Here is a 24,678-nt window from a genome sequence, read left to right on the forward strand (position 1 = left end):
CAGCCAAACAAAGGTTGCATGATAAAAAGTCTAATGTTAAGGTTCTCTCTATACTCTGCCTCAGCCAGGAAAGAAATGTCTGAACATCTACAGGGAGGATCAGCCCTCAAACCTCACCATCTCTGGCTGCACCAGCAAGAAGCTGTACAGGCCCAAATACTGTGGTGTCTGCACAGACGAGCGCTGTTGCATCCCCTACAAGTCCAAGACCATCGACGTGGAGTTTGAGTGTCCTAACGGGACAGGATTCACCTGGAAGATGTTGTGGATCCAGGCCTGCTTCTGCAACCTCAGCTGCAAAAACCCTAATGACATCTTCGCCGAGCTGGAGAGTTACTATGGTTACCCAGAAATCGTGAACTAAGAAATGTCATATCAATCACGCTCTCTGACTTCTTTTTCTTTTGGTTGAGATTAAGTCTTATGCAACATTTTCTATATGTGATGTGTATGTTTATGTACAAGGGATTTTCTTATGGTCTTTTTTCCTATTGGAAAAATCTGTAAATATGAAATATATATATATATGTGTCTCCAGAATGGATTCATAAAGCATGATATGCTTTGAAGAATATTTGAAGAACTGCTTTGCAAATGAAAATATTCAGACAGTGAGTGTGAGAAATTTTGAAGGCTTAATTTATTTATGTAGCTTTTGAATATAACATGTGATGCTCTAGAGATGCTCACAAGAACAGTCAGTGTCTGTCTTTAAACTCACAAGTCAACATAGATAACGAGATGTTATTGTAGATATTTTTCCATATATTTCATTAAATTTCCTTTATGATAAATGTTAACAAGGCAGCAATGGACTGATATGCCAAAGACAAAGCCTTATTTTTAAGGTTTTCAGATAACCACATGTTAAAATATGAAATAATGATGCAATCAGGGAAGATCAGTTACAAGTTTTTATTGTCATTTTTTTAATAAATACAAACTGTTATTTCATTTTAATGCTTTTCTACAGCATTAGAGGGTTGTGTATTGCATCTTTACAAAGCTGTGTGTGTTCTACAAAGCAAATGTTGCTGTAGTGCAAGAAAAATACGGGAGTAGGAGGTGTCAGGTAAGTTCTATGGCTATCCTCATGTTAACATGTGGACCTATCACATCACTCACCCAAAATCCACAACCACATAGGAGCATCACATCTAAAAAGTGAAGAATTCCATGGCACATCTTTGTTCCATTGTGCTTGATTGCATAGAAATCATCATATAAAACAAGAAAAAAAAAAACCTTTTTGTCGGAAGCCATGATCCATTAATAAAGCATATGATGTAAAAGCTTTTGAATTTGTGTTTTGATTCATGACAAAGCGTACAGACTCATTGGAATGTTCAAAAAATAATCATTTGTTTCCTGAAAAGACTCATAAGTTGTATTTCACCAGTGACCAGATGTATAAGATGTAGAAGTTTGTTAAAACAACAGATGATGGACACTGGCAAGATGAAACAATATTATTTGCTGTATATACATGATATACTCCAAGTACGTCCCTTAATTTCAATGTTAGGTAGAAATTTATGAGGCAAACTGCCGTTTTTATTTACCCAAGTGCCTCCTCATTTTCTCTCCAAATCTACAAATCTGCTCCTACATACAAACAACAACACTTCGGACATGGAAAATAAAGAATAAATGATCAAACAATTACAGTGAGAACAGAAAACAGTCATTTACAGTCAGGTATATTTGAGAAAGCTGTGTCAATATGATAAAAATAGATAAAAACAGGATGGGAGGAATGCAGACATGGAAATTAAAACATTTTTTTATATGCATGAAAGATTATGATAGATACATGTACAAGCTGGTGTACTCGCGGCCACAGCTTTCTCCGACATTCTCTGCTTCGGTGTCCCCAGATGCTGCGTTGTCCCTAACTACACACTCACCTGACCAAGGAGCTCAGAAGCATTTACTGTTCACATATGTTTGAGTCCCTCAGGTATGACAGAACAGACATACAGTTAACCTTTGACCTCATACTCCAAAGAAACCATTTTTTAAAATTTGGGGCATCTCAGCTGCACTGAATAGTCAAGTGTCCATTGTGCGTTTTATATATCCAGGTATTCTATCTCAGTGTCCCTCTTCACATCGGTGTGTATGTGCATAGAAATGTGTGTGTGTGTGTGTCTGTGTCTGTGTCTGTGTCTGTGTGTCAGTTTGCAGTTAGAGGCAGCGCAGCACAAACCCAAGGGACCTTGCGAGGTCTGGGTGTCTGGAGAGTGGAGGTTCACTTAGCAGGACACTTCGGCAGACTTGGGCACAGCTTGGTCCACGTTGCTGTTGTCCATTGCGCCGTCTGTGTGGGAGCGTCCGCGCTGGTTCTCAACCGTGTGGCTGCGGCTGCGGTTGCCCTCGTTGGTGTGCGAGCGGGAGCGGTTTCCCTCACTGGTGTGAGAGCGGGAGCGGTTGCCCTCGAAGGAGGTGACGCTGGAGCCGGAGGCAGTACGGGAGCGGACCAGCCGGGTCATGCTGGCAGAGGGCACTGAGGGGAGAGGAGCATTGTTATGATTGAAGATGACTATTGTGAGCACAGTCTGTAGTGCAATACATATCTAGAACTGACTGAGTTCAAGTTACACCCCAGTGAGTACACGGGTCATTTATTAACCAACACCAAGGGGTAAAGAGCATGAAGCCAAAAGAGGTCAATGTGATGGCCAGAGCTCTTCATCTCACCACAAGGAGGCAGAAAACTCATCTTTGCAGGGTGAACTCACTCACGGAAGAAATATGAAGTGCAATATTTTTGTTCAGTTAATTCAAAAAATATGTCCACTGGTAGTAACCAGAATTTGCAAGTTTAATCTCAACATTCCTGCATAGCAAAAATAAAGAAGTAATGTCTTGAATACTTACTGTATCCCATGCCCTGGATGAAGTACTTGAAAGCTTCTGTCAGTTTGCCAGGCTGCAGAGGAGGACGACACAAGGAGGGAGATAATCAGTCCTCTTGCCATTAATTATCACACTTCTTTACATAACATCGACAGACTCAGTCTCTCATCCAGCAGCTTACTGCTTGGGTCTGAGATATGACAGCTGCTATGAGCAGGTGCGGCGCAGGGCGGAGGATTACAACCTGACAACTGTGGTTCACGCCTGCTACTCGCTAATGCTCTTAAGTGCAACCCTCTTACCCCATCCCTCCACCTGACCCTCTGTGCTGATTACCCAGCTCTGTCCAGCCTGCTCTACAACATTAAAGTTTGGACATTTTGGGTACAGCAGTTAAACTTCTGAAATTAAATATATTTGCATATTCACAGATTCTGGATTTTTAATGAGGGAGAATGAGGAGATGACATTTTAAGGATTTTAACAAGATAATTGAACTTTTTTTGTGGAGAAACCATATCAGACACACATTATTATTCAAAGTAGAGTATTTTATATACATTTTAAAACATGTCTGGAGGGGATCTTTAACAAAGTCCCACAAAAGTTTTTTTTTTCCTTTTTCTGTCTTACAAACACAGACATACACACCTGATCAACCTGGGGCATGCCTCCGCAGTCAGCCATCTGGAGAGAGGAGGGAAAACACAAAAGAGGCCATTAACATTTAGCATGTCAACGTTTGTGCATTCGCACAGCAGTGGACATACACCATTACCCTCCATTATACTTAACATGTCCCATTTGAACACGTCAGAAACCTTATCCCTACTGCCTCCAATCAGCATTCATCTAGACCTTGAATAGTTAACCCCAATTAATGGCACCTATTTTAGCTCCAACAGCTATTTGCTTTCAGTTGTGGATCATAAAAGGTTGCCACAGGCCAACACAAGTAGGTCAGTCGCAGCAGATTACATATGCATGTCGCTTCTGAGGACGCATTCAGCTGTCCTACTGCTGGTTAATGTGTCACCAGGTAAAAGCTGAGCCACCGGAATCTTATCAGCTGATGTTTTTCCATCAAGGCTATTATAATCAGAATGAGTAAATGGGACAGAAGGTGGAGGAGGGAAAGGATGGAGAGAGAGAAACAGATCCCTCACCTTAAGCAGGGTTGTTTTTGTTGGGTCCAGCTTGGTGTTGCACTCAACCTGTAGGCATAAAAAAATAAATATATTCAGTAAATTATCTTATATGATGTGTGATCATATATTGCAGCTCAAATAAATAAAATCTAAAAATAAAATCAGAAACCGTGTTAAACTTAAATATGAAAAGTGGGTTTTAATGAATCACTTGAAAGCGCTGCTTATGGCCAACATATTAGTAATGTTCTGGTGGATTTGGGGCCCCTCTCAGAGCTAAAATGAGTAACACTTGCACAAGTCTTTTAACTTTAATAGATTAAAACTGCACAGCATCACTTGATTTTCATTCCCAACTTTGTTCTCGCCTAAGTCATGTTAGACTGTTATCCTTAAGCATTTAATCTCGCATATCTTGTGGGCTTAAACAGGTGACTGTAGTGAATGGAAAAAACAGCCAACACAAATTAGTAGGGTAACTGTGGTGGGAAGTCTAATCATTAGCATTAGAGCCTTTTCTTAATGGCTGTGAACATCAGAACATGCGGCTCAACTCACCACAGCCTCGACAGCAGGAGAGCTGTCTCCAACCACCAGCAGAGAAGGGCACCTGAACAAAGGAAACATGTACAATTACATTTCAGGAATATTACAAATCCAATAGTATAATCAAATAGTTATATAGAAAAATATATAGCAAGTGATGTTTGCTTGTTGCTTGATAAAAACTTACTTGAGGGTTCTGACGTTGCTTCCAGGGACCGGCCTCTCGATTTCCAGATCCCTCCGACTGTAGAGAGACAATTGTTAAAACCTTAAATAAACTAATTTTATTTAATTGAAAGTTTACATTCTTTAAATAATTAAATAGCCAGTTTATTCTTGTGTTTTGCTTCATTTAGTGTGCTTCTTGGCCTGGAATTTCTAGGTAGTAATTCTTTCTCTTACTGCCTTTGAAAGCAACATGTAGACCAACTCTGATATGTTTACCTTTCGTAGGACTTGACAAAGAGATGCAGGTTAAACTGGTTCATGTCGTTTAAGACATGGTGACGGTATGTGGCAATAAGGTCCTGGTTGTGGTGGATCTCCTCCTGTGGTGACCAAACACAAAATCTGTTCAACTCACTGTGACCTAAAAACCTACAAAAGCAAGTTAACAGCGTAATGCACTGAACCAGTGTGCAGCAGTACTTTAGATCCTGAAGAGAGAGAGAGAAAAAAAAGTGGAATTTGAATACGTACCTTTCCAAAGAGATGGGTGATAATCATGTCAGGCATGGCGTGGGTCCAGCCGCTGATCTGAGATTAGACATAAAAACTGCAGTCAGCTTTAATACAACATTTGTCTCTTTCTCAGCTCTGACAGTCCAAAACACTATTAAGCAAATGCGTGTACGTGTGTGTATACCTTGTGTGCAGCCCAGTCCATCCAGCCCTCAGCACATGGGTTGATGTTGATGAGCAACAGGCCCTCCACCATGTTTGGGTAGTCAAGCTACAACACACACAACATTGCATTTGTGATTTATCAGCACAAAATGTGGCACTTTGCTAAGAATATTGTGTATTTGTTTCGGTTACAGAGGAGGCTGCATTAAGGAGGCTGCATTAAGGAGTTAAAAGCTGTATAACTGTCAGCCTTGTGTCAACACGGTGAGACTTCCTACTGAGCACAATGTTAGTGTTGAGCTGATCTGGAACATTCCAGAGGCTTTCACGGCTCAGCGGGATCAAGAAATAAGCAGTGTTACATTGCCAAAATCAGCAAAAAGACGAAACACATTAGCTGGCTCTGCTAATCCTCGATTGATTAAACTCATTATTATTAAGCCTGATTGAGAGGGCAAGGGAGGAAACTTACAGCGAATCTAGTCAGAATGTAGGCCCCGGCTCCAATGCCCATTCCAATAACACTCTTCAGCCTGAGGCACACAAAGATACACAGATACTGTTAGAACAACAGGTTAGACAAAAATCCTTAATATGAGTGTGAGCAGTTGGTGTCAAAACTGCAGCTCAACTTACCCAAAGTGCTTCAACACCAGTGGGAGGGTCTCAGAGAGTTGGTCCATAGAGGGGTACTCATAACTGGAAAGACAAATAAAGAAAACTAATTATTATAAAACTTTAAACCACTAGTTTAAAAATAACCACTATCTAATCAGAGGTCTACATTGTAGGTTAACATGAGGCAAAGTCCCACCATTAGAACAAAGATTAGGCTGAACAAGATAAACACCTGTCCCTACAACACACTTGTCAAATTAGGTCGCCTTAAGAACATCCGTAGTGATCTACCTGTCGAGTCAAAGGTCACAGACTACTTGACATACATTACGAGTCTACGTGTGTTTGTTTGTGAGTGTGTGAGGCTCACCCAGTGGAAAAGGTGTTGGCTCCCTCATGCTGCCCTGGCGCATCGACGTGACACACGGCAAAGTGCTGCATGATCTCTGACATGTCCTCATGGTTGAAGAGCGTGTCCCAGCAGGTTTTGTCTAGAAAACAGTCAAAGGAGGTGGAGGTGGATAAGTGATACTTGGCTGATAAATAGAAATGACCTCAAGTAACCTGAGAATATGTGTAAGACTTGCAGGGTTTTGTTTCTGTGTAACAAGCAGGTGCTTTCATAAAAATCCATCAGTAACCTCGGAAGAGTTTTGATAATGTAATATAATAGACTTAATAACACAAAGTTAACTTGGTGAACTTAATCTGATCCCATATTCATGGCTGTAGGCACAACAACAGATGTTTCATCTAGATAGAGCTAAATAAAGGGCCTGGCTTACGGTTAAGTCCAATGTCGTGGAAGGAGAGGATGACTGGTCTGTCACCCTTGGGAATCCCCTTCATCGTACAGTGGATTCTTCCATGAGGAGTCTCCACATCATGCTCCTAAAGATGCACAAAAATGACCAAGCTTAGAATGCAATGCATGGATGAGAAGCAATGAAAAAATGCTGTGTAAATATATAACTTCCTATAGGAGTTCAGTCTTTCAGGTCAAAAAGAAGTTCAAAATTTCAAATCTGAATACATTTATGACAACTACCATCACAATGAAAATGCATCTTCATTCTTGCATTTCAGTTTGCAATAATTAATTCACTCAATCTTTCATTGCTGCCTCATCTTGTTTTCTTATTGCCATCAAAGCTTTTTTTCATTCCTTATTTTCTAAAACTTTTCTTCAACCAAACTAGAAAACAGCCAAACCATGACAGATTAAAATCCAATAAATTCCTTCCAATAAACCGTAGAAGTTCCTTCAAACAAAATATAAAGCTATTATCCATTCAGTGCTGACACCTTTTGCAGCAACTACAAAACAGGAGCTGCAATCCATCATGCAGCATAATCCAATAGATCCACTGGAAACTGCTCAGCAGAAAAAAAAAAAAAAAGACAGAATTTTGTCTACTCACGCTGACTTCAATCTCAGCAACAATCATTTCCACATCAGAATCCTCCAGAACCATTTTTGCAGGAGAGGAGTTTAACACTGCTTGCTACTGAAAAACTGTAGTCGCAGTTGCTCTCTGAGCTATAGATCCAAATGCTGGGAAGCTTCTGAAGTTGTTGAGCCCTGCTCTGCGAGCAGCGTTTTATACCCCTGCTGCTTACCAGTTGGCCTAAGCTCCTGGCCTCCCATGGTGCCTTGCAGGCTGGTCAAAACAAGCTAATTCTAGATGAAGCGATCCCTAAATTGGATCAGCCAATGTCAGACAGAGGGGCATTGGCTACTGAGTTGACATGATGAGTAACTATGGATATATGTGTGTGTGATCAGTGGGAAAAAATGTTGAATGAATGAATGAGTGAGTGAGGGGGAGACAGCTGCCATTATTCAGTAATACTGGGGGGAAATGTTCACAAAACCTCCAAAGAAAATCAAAAAGCCGCAAAATCTACAAACTCTGACCTCCGTAAACAGCACAACTCTTGATGATATTGTCACAACAATTGCTAAAGATTCCCCATAAACAGTAAATGACAGACTGAATTTCTGGTATCCATGGTAATTAAATAGACCTTTAACCTACAAATATAGATTAAAGCTTGCTTACAATATAAAACATGAATCTAAATTCTGTTTATTCACAGTTTTACACACTTTTTTAAAAGCAAAGTTGTGTGTATTTACATATGCTTTTGAGTTTTCAAGAAATGCCTGAAGACTCAGCTCTTCAGTGAACACCTCAAAACTCTAACCTTGTAGTCTTTTGTTGATTGCTGCACTACCTTCTTGTTGTTTGTGGTATTCCCTATGCACTTGTCTACTTCCAGTTGTTTCTTATTTTAATAATTATTGATAAAAAAGAAACAAAAAATAATTTCTTTCTGGTGCTCTTTCTCATTGCACTCTGTAGTGCGGCTCTTTCTGAGTCACTGTCCTCTAAAGCTTGATCGTCTTGTCTCATTTGTAAGTCGCCTTGGATAAAAGCGTCTGCCAAATGAGAAAATGTTCATATCTTGCAAATGATCTGACCAGTGGTAGAAGCAGTGTGTTATTCTAATAAGCATTTGAAGAATTATATTCCAAAATGAGACATACACTGTTGAGTGAATATTTCAGTGTAACGTTGAGTGTAACCTTTAATCTAAAAAATATGCTGGTGAAACTGTTAATGTGTAGACTTAAACATAAAACCCCCCACAAAACTGCCTCATGGTAACCTGACCTGTAAGGTCTGGCGTAGGAGTTGACCTTTTGGGTGTTTTTCAAACCAGTGTTGGCTGCATGGGATCTACTCTAGAGGAACATCCAAGTAAGTATATAACCTATTTACTGGACACAGTGTGCATGTAAACATCTAAGGATTCACAACGCTTGGCTCCACCCACTCTCCACTTCTGCAGGACACACTCGAGCACGTATGCCACAGAGATGAGTTAATCCTGCAAGGCAACACGTGTGTGTGTGTGTGTGCGTGCATCTATGAATCTATGAAACGGACAAAAAGTCTTTTGTTGTTTGTGCATATTTACTATGAATGTTAGGAGCAAACCTCTGATATCGTCACCTTCAACTAAACTGTGTCACTAATTGTTGGAAGCTTAGCCTCTCTTGTCCTGGATACTTCAGGTCAGTGAACTTGTCTCTGTGATACCAAAGTAATTCAAAAGGTCATGAGAGACTGATTGGCTCATTAATTGGACTGAAAAAAGCTTTGTGAAGGAGCTCCACCCATTGACTGCCACAGAAGAGGACCCATAAACTCGAGGAGAATGAGAGAATATGTGCTTCATACTGACACTACACCTTTAATAACGACAACATATATAACTTGAAAACAAGGTGGATTTGACAGGGTCTGACAGGAGCGCTGTCCAAGGTGCTGAGAGGGCCCCCTGACTCAGCAGCATCTGCATACTAAACAAACTGTGTGTATGAGTGTATGTGAATGTGCTGAAGAGGAAAGTGAAAAGGTTGATGCACTGCTGCTGTGTTATCTTTCAAATCTAATCCAAACTGGGTTTCATCACTTTCAGTAGCTGACTGAATTAGTGGAGCCCCAATTAGATTTCTGTCCTAATAAAATCACAGTGGATGAAAGGTCATCACCAAGACAGATGAAGCAGAGCAACAACTATGTTGATTACTGTCTGAGTTTTTCTTTTTAACCAGCCACTAGATGATACTAGACAATGGTCCTAAATATTAGATAAACATTAAAACTGTCTGTACATACTGTATAACCAGTAAATGGTATCATCTGTCAACTGATAAAGCTGGGTTTACAACTGGCGGGAATAATACATGCAGAATCTAATTTCTCGTGTCTGCAAACATACCTTGATAACGAGCTGCTGCACAGCCTCTCTCAAGCCCTGAAAGGAAAGAACAGAGTAATGAAAACATACAACTAATGCAATTACAGTGTAGCATGCTATAATCTAATATCCGGAGGGCATCATCCTGTCACTGAATGTATTTTCATGTCCATATGACCGCTGTCATTTGAGAGTGGATATAATTTCAACTGCACAAATCTGTAGTGGTGGACAAATGATCAATGATTGAACAGGATTATTTGTAGAACTCAGAGTTATGAGTGATGGACAGGACAAGGTCAGCAAACTACCCTCAGGATTTGTGGAGCAGAGAGACTGTCACACAAACCTACTGATGTCCAATCACTGAAGTGAATCTTAATCTGACAAAACCATTTTGGAAGAGGATAAGTTATTTGTTGGTCAGTCTGGGACCAAATGATAGAAGATGTGAGATTTCAGCATTTTTGAGCTATGATTCAGACATTCATACAGTTTATTCATAAGGTTAACATGGCCATAATTGGAAAACTGTTTCCTTGTCACTTTCAACAAGAAGTTTATGTTTTCACTCTCATTTGTTCATTAATTACTATGATATTTAATATTATTGATATTATAGTGCAGATCCACATCCACATTTATGAATTCCTTATTGTGAGATTTTTGTTGTTTTCCAATTAACTACTACACTTACATGAATAAACCTAATCTGGCAAATGTATGGCACCGTGATTGTCTATCACTGTGTGTATTTTGACACAAATTCAGATGAAGATCAAAACTATGCTATGACTCATAAAAAATCCACTTAGAGCCTGGTATGTTTTTTTTATATTTTCCATGGTATTTTTCCATGGTTTCACTTTCATTTCAATTTTTAAACGAATAGATGTCGAAGAAAGATTTCAAACAGGTTTTATCTTCCTTAGATGACTCAGATTTTTGAGAAATTACAGGAGGCGACAATCAGTGAGTCATGTATAATCATTTTAAAGTAGTGTATTTCTTGGTGAACAGCCTCTGTGGTCTCCATTTAAAATGTGCACAAATTTTTATATGTGGAATTCTGAGTAAACCACATGCACAAATGGGCAACTTGTCAGAGAAAGATCATGTAAAGATCAGTGTGAACAGGTTAAAATAAACTATTTAACACTCTTTTCAGAATACATACCGGCAGTTCCCTGTCAACCAGCAGGGGTTTGGACTCAACGACCTGGATGTCATCCATTTCAAAGAGCTGCAGAGCCTGAAGGTTAGAGAGGATAGTCAGTGAGCAACTGGCGAACTGTGTTTCAGAGGCTTTGAAACTTTCAAATTGAAGATGCTTCAGTTTATGCGAAAAGAAATTATACTTTTGATTAATTTTGTGAGAAAATTTTCCAATTTCCAGACACTAATTAAGTTAAGATGTTATTTTAAGATCTCTTTTTTTCCTGCTTTAACTCAACCTCTTTTTCAAAAGGCATAGAAAATTTGGCTGGCTATAGGAGGCTGACTTGCTGCAGTAAAATGACAGATTACTTGTACTTTGGTGTGGGTGTGTTTCTTATCTACACACAGCTAATAAAGGAGACTATAACAGACCTGTATAAGATCACGTATGCACACACACACACACACACACACACACACACACACACACACACACACACACACACACACACACACACACACACACACACACACACACACACAGGTGTACAGACACAGGAACATGCAGAGACTGGCACTGAACTGCACTAACAATCGGACACACCCGACAACAGCCCACATGAAAAGACTTGGACAGAGGCAGAAAACCTCACAGACAACCCGACTTAATATGTCTGTCTGTCTCAGCTGATAGATAAGTCGATGAACTAATAGAAGGGGAAAAAAAGGAAATGTGATTTCTGAGTAATTCTCACTCGTCTGAAACATGTCTAAAACGTAACCAGAATCTCCTACACATGTGCTATGAAGACAGAGGAGTCAAGTCAACACACCAATGAACAGAAAACTGAAGAAGTCCCTCCCTGAAAATAGTTTCAAGATTGGGAACATATTTCGAAAAAGAACACTATGGTCCTATTCAACAAGAAAGATTCAAGAGAGGGGGCAGACAAAGAAACAGAGACTGGGAAAGGGTGGGAGAAAAAAAAAGGGAATGAAAGGGGGGGAATGTAAAGAGAAGCCAGGCGTCAGATTGTTCTGTGGATCATGATGCTGTGTTGGAGGAGAACGGGCAGGCTGCGGCTCTGCATGCAAATCAAATTAGCCAGTTAAGAGAGCTCTTTGTCCACTGGCCCTGGTGGCTCCTGAGAGCCAGGGGCCTGCCCTCTTCTCTCCCGCTCAACTTGACTGACCCACAGACACACACACACACATACATATACAGGAAGTAACTGACACGCTCGTTCCCATCAATACATCCCAGCCCCTTTTCATCCATCTGCTGGCTTTCTAACTGTGTGCATTCTGTCACTTTTCAGTGTTTGTCTTCGTTGCTGCTTGGTTGCAGTCGCTATGTTTGCTCTTTCCAGACTCTCTCCATCTGTTTTGTTCTCTCCGTCTTTCTGTTTGTCTTTGTGTACAACCGCAGAAGAAGATTAATCAACATCAAGCTAGCAGGGCTGCAGTCAAACCTTCAGAGCAAGTTTGGCTTTTTAGAGGAAGTGATTCGTTATATTTCAAATGTGGAGATGATGGTTGTCCAGTAGAGTACACACACACACACACACACACACACACACACACACACACACACACACACACACACACACACACACACGCTCCTCTGACAGGGAGAAAACAGAGACCGGAGCTAGCCGGATCCCACAATAGCACAGAGGAAGAGGAGTATCAAACAACAGGTTCATTTTTCTGCTGAGGCTTTCAAAAACATGGCTGTCTTCACACTGCAGGACCTTTGTTGAGGAGGGCAAGAGATCAGCCCCCGTCGAGATTCCACAGCCATGAGAGAGAAGGCATGTTCATGTTGACAGTGATGTCGAAATATAATACAAACGGGCGATTTCAGATTATAAAATGTGAAAAATCAGTTTACGCATCAACATGGGGGGAATCCTCTAAGCCTATTTTCAAGCCTGTTTACAAACACAGCTACGTAAAACCAGACCAGAGAGCTCATTAACAAAAAAAACAAAACAAAACAAAACAAGTGCACACTTCCTCTGAGCTTGGCCATCATCACCACCACCTGTTAGCAGGCTGGCAGCAGAGAGAGGCTGGCAGGGCGGCCGGCTGAGACAACTAGGTCACCTGCTGTTTAAACCAGCGGTGTGCCTCGAACTGTTCGCCTTGCCTAGCTAATGTTTCACCTGGCCAGGAGGAGCAGAGGGAAGGAGGCATTCTAGTTTACCCCAAACATTACTTGATATTGCTTATGTAATAATTTGTCAAGATAATTTCATAGATGTAGAGATGTAGAATACACTCAAAATAGAGATATATTCCCTACTATAATGAAATTTGAAAATCATGAAAAAAAGACTGAAAAGCAGAATTTTATCATTTTTCCAGTTAGCAACCAAATGCCTGGAAACATATATTAAAAGGGAAGTAATGTTTTTGCAGTGCATCTTCTTCTCACAGGGATTTCATGTTACTGCTGCAGCAGGGGGCTTTCTTTAAACTGGCTACACTCCAAACTGGTTTTGTGTCACTGGCAACAGGCGCTCATTGTATTTAACCAAGTCAAACCAGTTCCTACATGTATACTCCCTATTGAAACTTTTTTGTGTCTTTTTTTTTTAGAAATTGTCAGGCTGTAGAGAAGAAAGCAAACTATTCACTGAAGCAGCGGCCTGGCAGAAGTGAGACTGTATTATGCAATAGTGAACAGGAAACAGTGGGAGGATATAGGCTTGAGATTATCTGAAATGTGAAGCCCCAAAAACATGACATACAAACTATACTTTGTCAGTCAAATGCTGGCTGGTAGGCTTCTGAAACACAATTTGGAGGTAAACATGATTTTCTGACTGAAACTTTGACATATGACTCCTATGACAACAAAGTAATTGGTAGTCTATTACTCTATACCTTCAACAATAACTGTCATCTCATTATAAGGCTTTATGTGTTAATTCCTGAGAAGCAGAAATCCAATGTTTTCACTCAACAGTGAGATAATGTTATTTGAGCTTCAGAGAAAAACAACACATGACACATTAGTGCTTGTTTTCCACAGAAAATCCTGTCATTCGACACACTACTTTAAACCAGAACATCCAAGTTACAAAACAGCATGTTGCTCTGAGATCAAACTCCCTCTGTTTGCTGAGAGAGAGAAGCATATGCACTGATTAGATTTGGTCAGCGAGCCTTGGTTTTAGGGATACAGAATCAAGGCCAGGCCATCCTTCCTGTTGCCTCCATATAGTTTTAAATCCACGAGCCTGTGACATCCATCTGCAGAAACAATGATTGCTTCCCTAATCTTTGGGAACTCGCGTAATCTGTCAAATCCCTGGTTCTGAAATATCAGCGCAGCAGCAGGCCTCCTGGACTAAGCTGTCACAGACCTACATTTTCAGATTGTAAAAGATATCAAAAATGTGGGTGTCTCAGTTGCTGGTAGCCCATATAGTAAGTTTGTGATGCGGAGGTCAGGTTGGTTTTAGGGAATGACCAGCGGCTCCATAAGTGGAAAAAACCCCCAATATTGCTTCACCAGTTGCTGCAGTTGAGACTTATCAGGACAGTTCAACAGACATTCATAAGCTTTTAGTCATGATTGAAGACTGGATTTTTCTCCATATCTCAATATTAGAATTAGCCAGGAAACTGACCACAGCATGAAAACAGCTTAGGGTGTAGTGTTATTTTCATAGCAACCAGTGGAGGATATGATTAATATTTCTGGCAGGCTGCCATTAAACCCTTAAGTTAATAAATTGCATTTTTCATATTTAGATTTTGTCTTTTGCAAGCCGCAACCGACACACCCCCACCCCTCGTGTATGTGTGTTTGTTTTCCTTAATATTAAGGCTCAAAAATAAAGAGGATTTGTTATGCAACAGTTTCACTCGTAATATTTGTAACATTTGAGATAAAACGCGTCCTGATCTGTGTGAGCGTTCGTGCGTGCTTCCAGTGTCACGTGCGAAAAGCATGTTGATCTGAAAAGCCAGTTCCTCTGCCTGTTTACATGCTTAACATAGGAGTGCCCTGCCTTACTACAAAAATGCATGTCTCATAATTCTGGAAATATGCAAAAACAAATGAAAATGACAACCCAAAATGTATTTTTACGCGCAAACCACACGAATGTCTGAAATTTTTGAGAAATGTGTTAGGCTTTTCTATGATTGGTGGTAGAAATAAATAATCACATGCCATTTTTTTTCGTATTCAAACTGGATTACAATAGTGCACTGCCAAACCGTAGTGAACATGTTCAGACGTGCCGCGAAACTAAAAAAAAAACAAAAAAAAAAACAACAACTGGGAAGTACGCGCATAGTTTCTTATAAGGTAATAAGAAATTAAAATAAGTTTATTGTGTGAAACAGAAACCTACCTGTGGGTTTAATTTCTGATTGTCCTGAGATGAGCACTCCCGAAAAAAAAGTCCACAACAACTTTTTTTTAAACTTCTTTTCAAAAAGCATAAATGGTTGCACTGACAACAGCCTTGCTTTGTTTATAGCGTAGTGCAAGGCGGATGTATGAGGGAATTTTATAAAGCTTGGGGGTGTGGGGGGGGGGAGGTGGGTGTGCAGACCGGCCCACTTTCCCCTCTGCTCTCTCCATTGGACAGCAGCAGCTGTGGGATTGATAATGCAGCTTGACTCTTTCCAGCGGTTGCATGACAAGGAAGCTGATGACAGCGACTCATGACATTTCACCAGTACTCTCACAGTATTACGTGATACTCCAATGTGGATTTACAATGACTTCCATTGTTGTTTTTTTATTATCTCCATTATCTACTGCAATGTTCTTTTATGCACTTATTTCTGCTTTTCAGTTTTTTCAGTGAGATCTAGTATGGAGTTTTTTTTTTCACAGGGGTGCTGAGAAAGATAAAGAAAAGTTTATATGAGATGTATCAAATTTTCTCTGTAACAGCCCCTTGTCAGTGTCTTTATTATTCTTTGTGGTGTGTCACATTTGATAAGTTTACTTTAGTCGTTAGGTGGTATTTCATATAACTGAGGTCACTGACAGGGTGTGAACTGGAATCTTGGCAAGGTTGTTTTTACACCAGTCTACTGCAGACGATAACTCATCTCAGTCTAACTGAGGAAACAGACGTCACAGTGGTACTGTACACTGACATTTCTCAAAATGTGGTAGAGCTATTGTCGGCTGTGGTTGTACAGTATGAGGCTGAGGGGCTAGGAATGCAGCTGGGCCTGCAACCTTGATTTAAGGCCAAGAGGAGATAAAGTCCAAAAGGAAGCCCTTCCCTCTCCTTGCTTTCCTTGATAGTGTAAAGCTATTGTCCTACTCAAAGTTGTCCTATAGAGGATTTAATCAATACCACAGAGCTCCTGTGTGAGGTGTTGTACAGATGTTACTTTGAGGGAAAGCGGAAAGCGTGTGAGACATGTCATCTGGCTACAATCCCCTCTGCAAGTGGCACTCTTCAAACAGATATCTAATCTGAAATAATGACTGAGTTGAGTGGCCTCTTTGTGGCCTGACACCTTCTACATGTAATCTGAGTGCTGAGGTCTGTGTAAATTGTGTGTAAATGCATGACTCGGCATCTTATAAGCATGTTGTTTGTGATTCCAGATCCATTTGTTTCACTTACAAAGCGCATGGTACAGTGCAAGAGTCTTCATGGAATTTTCCACACCTGCAACAGTATGACTGTTACACTGTGAATCTGCCAATAAGTGCTAGTATTGGCAATGAGTGTGTGAAAGGTCCTTGTCAAGATACAATAGCTGCACTGTGGGCTTGTAATGTGAGGCCCTCAATAGGAACACATTGGACAATAGCCGCATTGGAGGGGAAAAATATAACTATGCTAATGTCAGGTCAGTCACTTACTGCACCGAGAAATGAATACAGACATGGTATTGGTATATTGATGGACACAAGTCAAACCTTCGAACATATGTGATCATGTAAAAAAGGCTCAACATAGTGAGCATCCGCATACGTGTGAGCGTCTGCATGACTCTACAGCTCCCGTCTAGCTATCATTGTGAAATAAAGATAGCATTTGCGGGCTTAGCAACTGCAAAAAAAATTAGTGTGGCATATGTGGGTCGCAGAGTGTCTCAATACTTGATAAAAACAGTGGACTTTCACCTGGTAGATTACAGTGTTTGTAGGAGCTGCTGTCACCCTCCACAAGGCATATGCAGCCCACACCTGAGGAGCTAAAGGCCAGAGCTCTTCGCTTTATGGGCTTCATCCCTTCACATATCTCATGGCTCAAGAATCTTAAAACATGCTTTTTTAGTCTGTCTTTTAATTAAGTTTCTGCTTTTATTTACGTCTTTGTTGTATTTGTCATACATTTCCTTCCCATTGCCATTTGAATCATACTTATATTTCATGATTTTATGTCCCTATGGTTATGCAAACTGTAACTTCTTATTGTTTTAGTCTTACTGTGTTCTAGAGCTGCAAGGGTTAGCTGATTAATGGATTAGTTGACTGATAGAAAATGAATTGCCAACTATTTTTTTATATTTTAAAGAAAAAACGTCCAAATATCTGATTCCAGCTTCTCAAATATAAAAGTTTTCTGTTTTTTTAAACCTTCTATGACAGTAAACTGAATACTTTTGGATTATGGACTGTTGGTCGGAACAAAAGAAAACATTTGAGGTTGTCACTTTGGGCTTTAGGAAACAGCGATCAACATTTTCCACCCTTTTCTGACATTTTATAGACCAAATGATTAATTAATAATGAATATAATTGTTAGTTGCAGGCCCACTGTGTTCTCTAATGTTAATCCTGTGAGGCAGGATGTTTGGTAAAGAGAAATAAATCATCAGATGAGGTGGTGTAAGGACACGGAATGTAAGGCGGGTGAAACTGTCTCACTCTTCTCTGTATCTTCTTTCTGTATTCCAGTCAGGGGTCATCCAGTTGAAGTGTGTTTCATCACTTCAGTTCATGACCACAACGTACCGCTGGTCACTTCAAACAGAGCAGATAATGAAAGACAGAATATGCAGCGCTGAAGGTCAAAGCTCTTCCATTTGCACTAAGTGCTGCTGCATCCTGAAAAGCACAAAAATTAACATGAAATATAATACGTTTGAAGGCTGTTTCCTGGCATCAGTTTGTTCCTCTTCTTTAGTATTACTCACCACACACACCCATGCAGTCTTTGTGTGGCCCTCCTCTAAGCTAGATTCATCCAGTTATAACAGCCTCAGTGATTCAACGGGCTTGTAACAAGAATGATGACAACAAAAAGTGATTCAGACACACATGATATAAAATGTGTCTGTAAGTCACGTAGTAAAAGGTTTGTAAAATGTTATCAGTGTCAATAAAGGAATGTTTGTATTTTCAATGCAAATCAAGCCAACAATAAAGTTCTGACAGTGACAGTTTTGACTTCAATAGTACATTTTTTTCACAAACTTTGTGTAAAATTTACAAAGGTTTTTAAAAAAGTTAAAAATTTACTTCAATCTGTCAACATTTTGGAAATACACCTCCCTAAAAATACAAGGGGAAACCACTAGCATGTCTCTGTCCAAAGGTAACAAAATCCTCCCACCAGTACCTTTAAAGCTCACTAATTAACAAGTTAGATTTATTGATCCGAACAAAAACCAAAGTGCAAATTGTGGAATTTGTCCTAGCTTTGTCCCTCTGTTTCCATTCTTTTTGCTAAATGCTAAGCTAAGATCACCATGTCTTCAAGCTTCATATTCAACAGACAGAAGTACTTCAGCATGTTTGTGTATTTTGCAGTTTTCTGTCTATTACTCCCCAGCTGCCAGCACCCAGGTGTTCTATAAATTTATGAATCTTATCATTATTGCACCTCATTGTAGGTCAACAAACAAACAACCCATCTCTGTGTTATTTTATTTGCCTGTAAAGTGAGTTTACCTACAGCGGTTTCAGCTCCTGATTTGACCTGTATTCACTACTGATTATCTCAATAAGCTGCAGTAACTGTTTTGATAAGACTGTCCTCCTTTCTCTTGATGTTGATAAAGTTGTTACTGAGTGACTAACCGGACCGGGTGATTTTCGCAGATGTATCATTAAACAGTAAAGCCTTAATGACATCGTTTGTTTGGTCTGTGAGCTCCTGGGGGCAAAGGTTAAACTAGCTGGACGCAACTGAATTTTCATGTGGATGGTAAAAATCTCTGGAAACACGATAAAGACAAGAACAAGAAATGTGACTTCTTCATTGTTATCAAAGTTGCTTATCAGACGTTGTTTTCAATGGACGCGGTTGAGAGACACATCTGAGAGCACAACAGTCAGCTGACACATTCTCAGCACACAAGTCTGTGTAATTATTAAAGACTGTGTCTTAAAAGGCATGAACAACATTCTGCCTTTTCTAGGAGAGGCAAAGGCACAAGACTAGTGACACATTAAAGTGTGATCATTCATGTATTCACACAGTCTAATCGATGAAGTACAAATTATATTTCACAATGATATTTAGTCAAGTGACTGGTTTATATGCATAGCTGCCCTTTATTGCCAATTCAGAACTCAGTAAATCATTTGGATAAAAAGGGAATAGTTGTGATCCAGCTGTGAAAGTAAATGCTAAAGGAGGATGGTGGTTATGTGGATGACCAACATGCATCTGACTGAGTGCATTGCATAAGAAAACAAGATAAACAAACAGCGAGCGGACTTGAGCTAACCCTAATCCTCTCAGAGCCATAGTCACTGTTCATCACGTTCTCCATCATAGCGCTAATATCTTTATATCCAGAACCATTTTTAGACACAGTGAACATGCCAGGGCACAGTAGGTACTGATGACACAGTTAAGCAAAGCTGTTGAAGAACTCTGTGCCATTGCTGCCCTACTGTAACTGCTTACAAGCTGGGCATTGGTGCTACCTAGAAATCCCTTTGATACACAGAACTAAGCTGGGAACAAAATTTGGATACGCAAGGTTACACTTGCAGCAAATTTATCTTCAGTTGTTTCAAACAGTCTGTTACATCAAATAGTCTGCTCTTCCATATTTGTTACTTTTTAATGAATGTGAAAATCCCCCTTGATTGCAAAGTTATTTTTCCGCAATTAGACCTGGCAGGCGCGAGACATTCCAGTAGCAGCAGCAGCAGCAGGTCAGCCTCTGCAGATAAAGTTGGACCGGTTACTAAACTGCACATAACCCACCTCTGTTTTGATTCCTGGGGAAAATATGCAAGGTCAGGATGACATTAGCTGGTTGGTGAGACTGCACCACCAGAGCGGAGATTCATTTCAAAACATGATTAAATTAATAACTGTAAAATGGGAATTTTAAAAGTATTATTAGAGCCCAAGAATGAGATTAAAATCTAATCCTGGGCCTCCATGGGCCTTTTCCTATGTATTACAGGGGTGGTTTGTGTCCTGTGACCTACAGTACAAAGGGAAGACTGTGATAACAGACCCTGCTGTGCCACAGGTGGGACTGTTTTTTATTAGTCCTCCACACAGGCAAATTAGGTAATGCATTGTGGAACAACAGGGTTTATATATAAACAGTGGACACAGCTGTTTGATTATTGGACCAGGGATGGGTGGTGTCCAATGAAGTAGGATGGAAGTATGTTTTGGATGAGAGCAGAGGGGCATCGGCAGAAATGATATGGGGAAGGAGGGAGCGTGGAATGTGTGCCTGTATGTGTGTGTGTGTGTGTGTGTGTATGTGTGTGTGTATGTGTGTGTGTAGGATGTTTTGACTGACCGCGTGTCCTCAGTTACAGAATCACTCACAGCCGAGGAAAACTTAGAGTTGATTAACTCAGTGCAATCTAAACCATAAAACACAATGAATATTGCAAATTATTTCATTTATCAATTATTGACAGTTTGTTTTGGTTAAAGTTGGACACAAAATTGAAGCTCTTTGATATTGTGTTGGCTGCTTCCCTGGGTCACTTGTTGTTAATAATTACTGAAGTGAATTAGTCGTTGGACTAGATAGGCCAGCTATTAATGATTCCTTAATAACCTTACGGTGAGGATAAATAAACAACACAGCTGATATAACTGTTGTAAATCAAAGGTCACTGCCACATTACCTGCATAAAGACAAAATATCTCTTGGTGCGGCTCATAAAAATTATCAAAAGTGCGATAAAGTGAAAAGTACTGTAAAATGATGAAGTATTGCCACATAGGCCTGTTCTTTGATTTTTTTTTTTTTTTGATAAAATCATATGAAAGCAGGCTACCCCATTGTGTGTGTTTCCTATTACAGACAGGATGTTTTCATTTTCTAAAAGTAAGCGCAAGTATGGCACAACCACAGGGTAGAGCAACTGCAAGTGAATTTGAAAGTGAATTTGAAACAGTTTTAGGCCAGCTTGTTTGCGCTTTGAACACACAAATTCATTGTGTGTGATGCTGCCTTCACTGTCTGTTGTAAATACTGCTTCTATGATTAGTCAGAAAGTTCAGTGAAGCAGGAAAAGGACAAGGGTGGAGACCCTTTACTTCTGTAAAAGTTGAAATAACACACTGTAGAAATACTCCACTACAAGAAGACGCCCTGCATCGAAATGTTGCTTAAGTTGAAAAAATATTAGTAGTATTTGCAAAATGTACCTAAACTATCAAGAGATGCTGATGCATTGTAAGTGCAATGCTTTTTCAGTTAGAGGAGATGGAGCTAATTTTAACATTTTTTTATACTGTTGCAGTTTACTCTGAAATATTTCAACCTATAGTAAAAAGCATGTTTAAAAAAAAAAGAAAAAGATCTTAATCTGTAAAATAACCAGTAGTTGTAAGGTAAATGTAACTGAGTAAAAAAGTGCAATATTTCTCTCTGAATTGATGTGTATTGAAAGTTTAAAGTGACAAAACACTTAAATTAAGTTCAAATTTGTACTTAAGTACAGCACATGTGTAAAACTACTTAGTTCCACCACTGATAAATTAGCAATTAGCAATTCATATTAAACATTAAAAATATATAGGCCCATACTGTCAAAGGATTTAGCTTAAAATCTTATGTATTAGCATCACAAATGTTTATTTATAATATAATATAAATATTATATAATATAAATATTTATATTTATATTATATTATTTTCATTTTTTTTCATTGACTTTAAGCTAGGCTATATTTTTTTTACAACAATCTTCATTTTCATTCTTCACTTTTTCATTTTTATTCAGTCACTGCAGCATAAAACATCTTTATGTTGCTTTTGAAATCAATCAACCGCCACATAACAAACAGCACTTGAACGCATCACAGCAGCAGTGTGAATGAACAGGCTGGAGTGATGGTTCAGGAGTTTCAGGATGACAGCAGCTGCTGTGGGCGGGGCTGCTGGGCGGGAACGGGACGAGGAAGACGAGCGCGACGTGACTGCTCCGACTGTTGTTTGTTGTTGTGAGCGGATGTCAACGTGGTGGATGTTTATCCTCTTACGTCCGAGTGCCACACCTTTAGGATACCTCCAGCCGGCTGCTTAACTTACTCGGGACATCACGGCATGAGTACAGAGAGTTCAAGGAGTTTATGTGCTAATCTACTGTACCTTTAAGAAGAATCAACACAATATACCTGTAGTAGTTTAATCCATATAGGCAGGTACTGTAGGCTTACTGTATAAAATAATATCAGACACATGGTTTTACAGTAAACCTGTTTTATGGGACTCATGGTACTTTATTTACTCGAGTAAATAAAGTAGAATAAAGTCACGAGTATGTGACTTTACACTTCACTACTCCACTGCATTTCAAAGGGAAATATTGTACTTTTTAATCCTCCATAGTTATTAGTTACCTTCCAGAATAAGTTTTACACAAAACAAATGATCAACCTGTTTGATATGATGCACTTTTATAGATTAAACCACCTCTGAGTAAATAAAGTTGTAAAATTAGCCTCACCGTGACCTGCTACATCATCAAAGGGCTGTTAAGTAATAAATCAACAATAATAATGACACTGACATAAAATAACACGGACAGGGGTCATTCTGCTGTATAGTGAGCATTTTCCTTTTGATACTTGAGGCCAAAGTACACTTTGCTGATAAAACTTTACTACGCTAATATTTTAAATACAACCCTTTTACTTGTAATTATTTTTATATTGTGACAAAAGATCTGAATATTCTTTCCACCACTGGGTGTTCCTTAAATGGATAAATTGTATGATTTTTTTGAGTATTTGATATAAACATATAAAGTATGACATTAATAATGGATACATATTTGTTGTTACTCTGGAGACCTCAAATATTAGTTTAAGTGCTTATATTAGTCATGTCTGTATCCTCAGTGCATCAGGCTCCCATGGTGTCTCCTGGAGTACATGTAAACAAGTGGCTGTCTAGAGATTAGCCTGAAACATGCACAGGCACACTGTACAGACAACCACACACATACAACGGCTCACATAGAGAAGCGAGGGCCAAAGGCGATTTGGCAAATGCTACCGAAACAGTAACTTTATTACCTTAACAAATCTCTAAAATAACAGGATCAGAGCATTTAAACATGACTGTGCATGTGTGTATGTTGTTGACCTGGAACATGTTTGGTAAGTTCTCATTTGAAAGAAGAAGAGAGGCATCAATTACAGTAAAGCCAGGAAATCTGTGACATCAAAAGCAATACTGGCCTGTAAGTAAACACAGGATCCACTGCACTATACAGCAGTCAGGGGGATTAATGCTTGAACCAGTTTACTCAATCTGTAAATACAAACCAGTGATTGAAGTTAATCCTCAACAGTGGACAGACAGACAAACAAGCTCCAGTTTCTACTGATTGTTCAACTAAAGGAATTCTTGTCAGATCAATCTCCTAGTATAATCTTTTCATCACTTTTATGAAATTCTGCCCACCACTGTAAAATCTGTAATGCATCTATTCTGGAGGATGAAAGGTGATGTGGAAATTATAGAGAAGTGAGGAATAAATTAAAGAAGAAAATGAAAAGGAAAAGAAGGAGAAGTGTTTTTGTCTTCCATCCGTGCAGTGTGTCACTCCGTCAGTCACATGCTCAGTTCTGACTGATGGGCCAGGCTCTGCTCTCTCAGTGTAATCTCTGTTGACCAGTGAGTGGAGGGAGGGAGGGAGGGAGGGAGAGAGAAAAAAAAAAGTAAGATGGAGGGCAGGAGGGCAGCGTCGCAATCTAGGTCGTCCACCAGTAATCCCACAGAGTGGAAGTATGTCGTGGGCATTCAATGCCAAATGCTGAGTTCACCCAACTCCTCTTTCCTTGGCCTCTCTCCGGCCAAGTTCTTGTCCCATGACAGACCTCCCTCAGACTCACATGCTCTGATGTTATCTGCAAAAAAATTCCTGACCCTGATAAGGGCTGTCAAATGGGGTGAAATGTGTAAGAAAGAACATTTACACTTGACCTCAGAACAGTCAATCTATTGAGTTACTGGTTTTAAATGTCACATAGTCAGAGAAAAAAACCCCAAGCTCTTCCAAACTGAGACACTGAGCCATTTCAGATCATTTTGGTTGGAAACACAGCACTATTTATAGCCTATTTAACAGCAATTGGCAATGGTGACTGAGATTCGAGATGGTGGAGAGTTTGCACTGATGTGCAAGGAGAGTATTATCTAGTAAACATTATTATGCAGTGTGCAAGGGGTTAAGAATCAAAGATCTTCCCTCCCAGTTGAGCCTCTGACCATTTGGATCACGATCTCTGACCGATATTGAATCTCAGAAACCTGAACATACAGTTTGAAAACTTCAAAATATTTT

At 39.7% G+C, this 24,678-nt stretch overlaps 2 protein-coding genes across 4 annotated transcripts in view; one reads left to right on the plus strand and one right to left on the minus strand.

Moving 5' to 3' along the window:
• ccn4a (cellular communication network factor 4a) overlaps window positions 1-960 on the plus strand; it is a 39,523-nt gene extending 38,563 nt beyond the window's left edge. For all 3 annotated transcript variants that reach the window (XM_042436653.1, XM_042436651.1, XM_042436650.1), the window contains one exon: window positions 65-960. In XM_042436653.1, the coding sequence (XP_042292587.1) occupies window positions 65-364 (300 nt within the window). In that variant the 3' untranslated portion in view covers window positions 365-960. The remainder of the gene's footprint in view (window positions 1-64) is intronic.
• Window positions 897-15,460, minus strand: ndrg1a (N-myc downstream regulated 1a). Its single transcript, XM_042436649.1, has 16 exons — window positions 15,320-15,460; window positions 10,966-11,040; window positions 9,810-9,845; window positions 6,803-6,908; window positions 6,388-6,508; window positions 6,036-6,098; window positions 5,872-5,932; window positions 5,419-5,505; window positions 5,253-5,309; window positions 4,998-5,101; window positions 4,741-4,797; window positions 4,566-4,617; window positions 4,026-4,073; window positions 3,511-3,546; window positions 2,881-2,932; window positions 897-2,506 (listed from the first exon to the last, which is right to left on the minus strand). The coding sequence occupies exons 2-16, from the start codon at window positions 11,020-11,022 to the stop codon at window positions 2,256-2,258; spliced, it is 1,188 nt and encodes a 395-aa protein (XP_042292583.1). The 5' UTR covers window positions 11,023-11,040; window positions 15,320-15,460; the 3' UTR covers window positions 897-2,255.
• Window positions 15,461-24,678: the final 9,218 nt, after the last annotated feature.

The sequence above is a fragment of the Thunnus maccoyii genome, chromosome 15, assembly GCF_910596095.1.
Source record: "Thunnus maccoyii chromosome 15, fThuMac1.1, whole genome shotgun sequence".
In the NCBI taxonomy this organism is placed as follows: Eukaryota; Metazoa; Chordata; class Actinopteri; order Scombriformes; family Scombridae; genus Thunnus; species Thunnus maccoyii.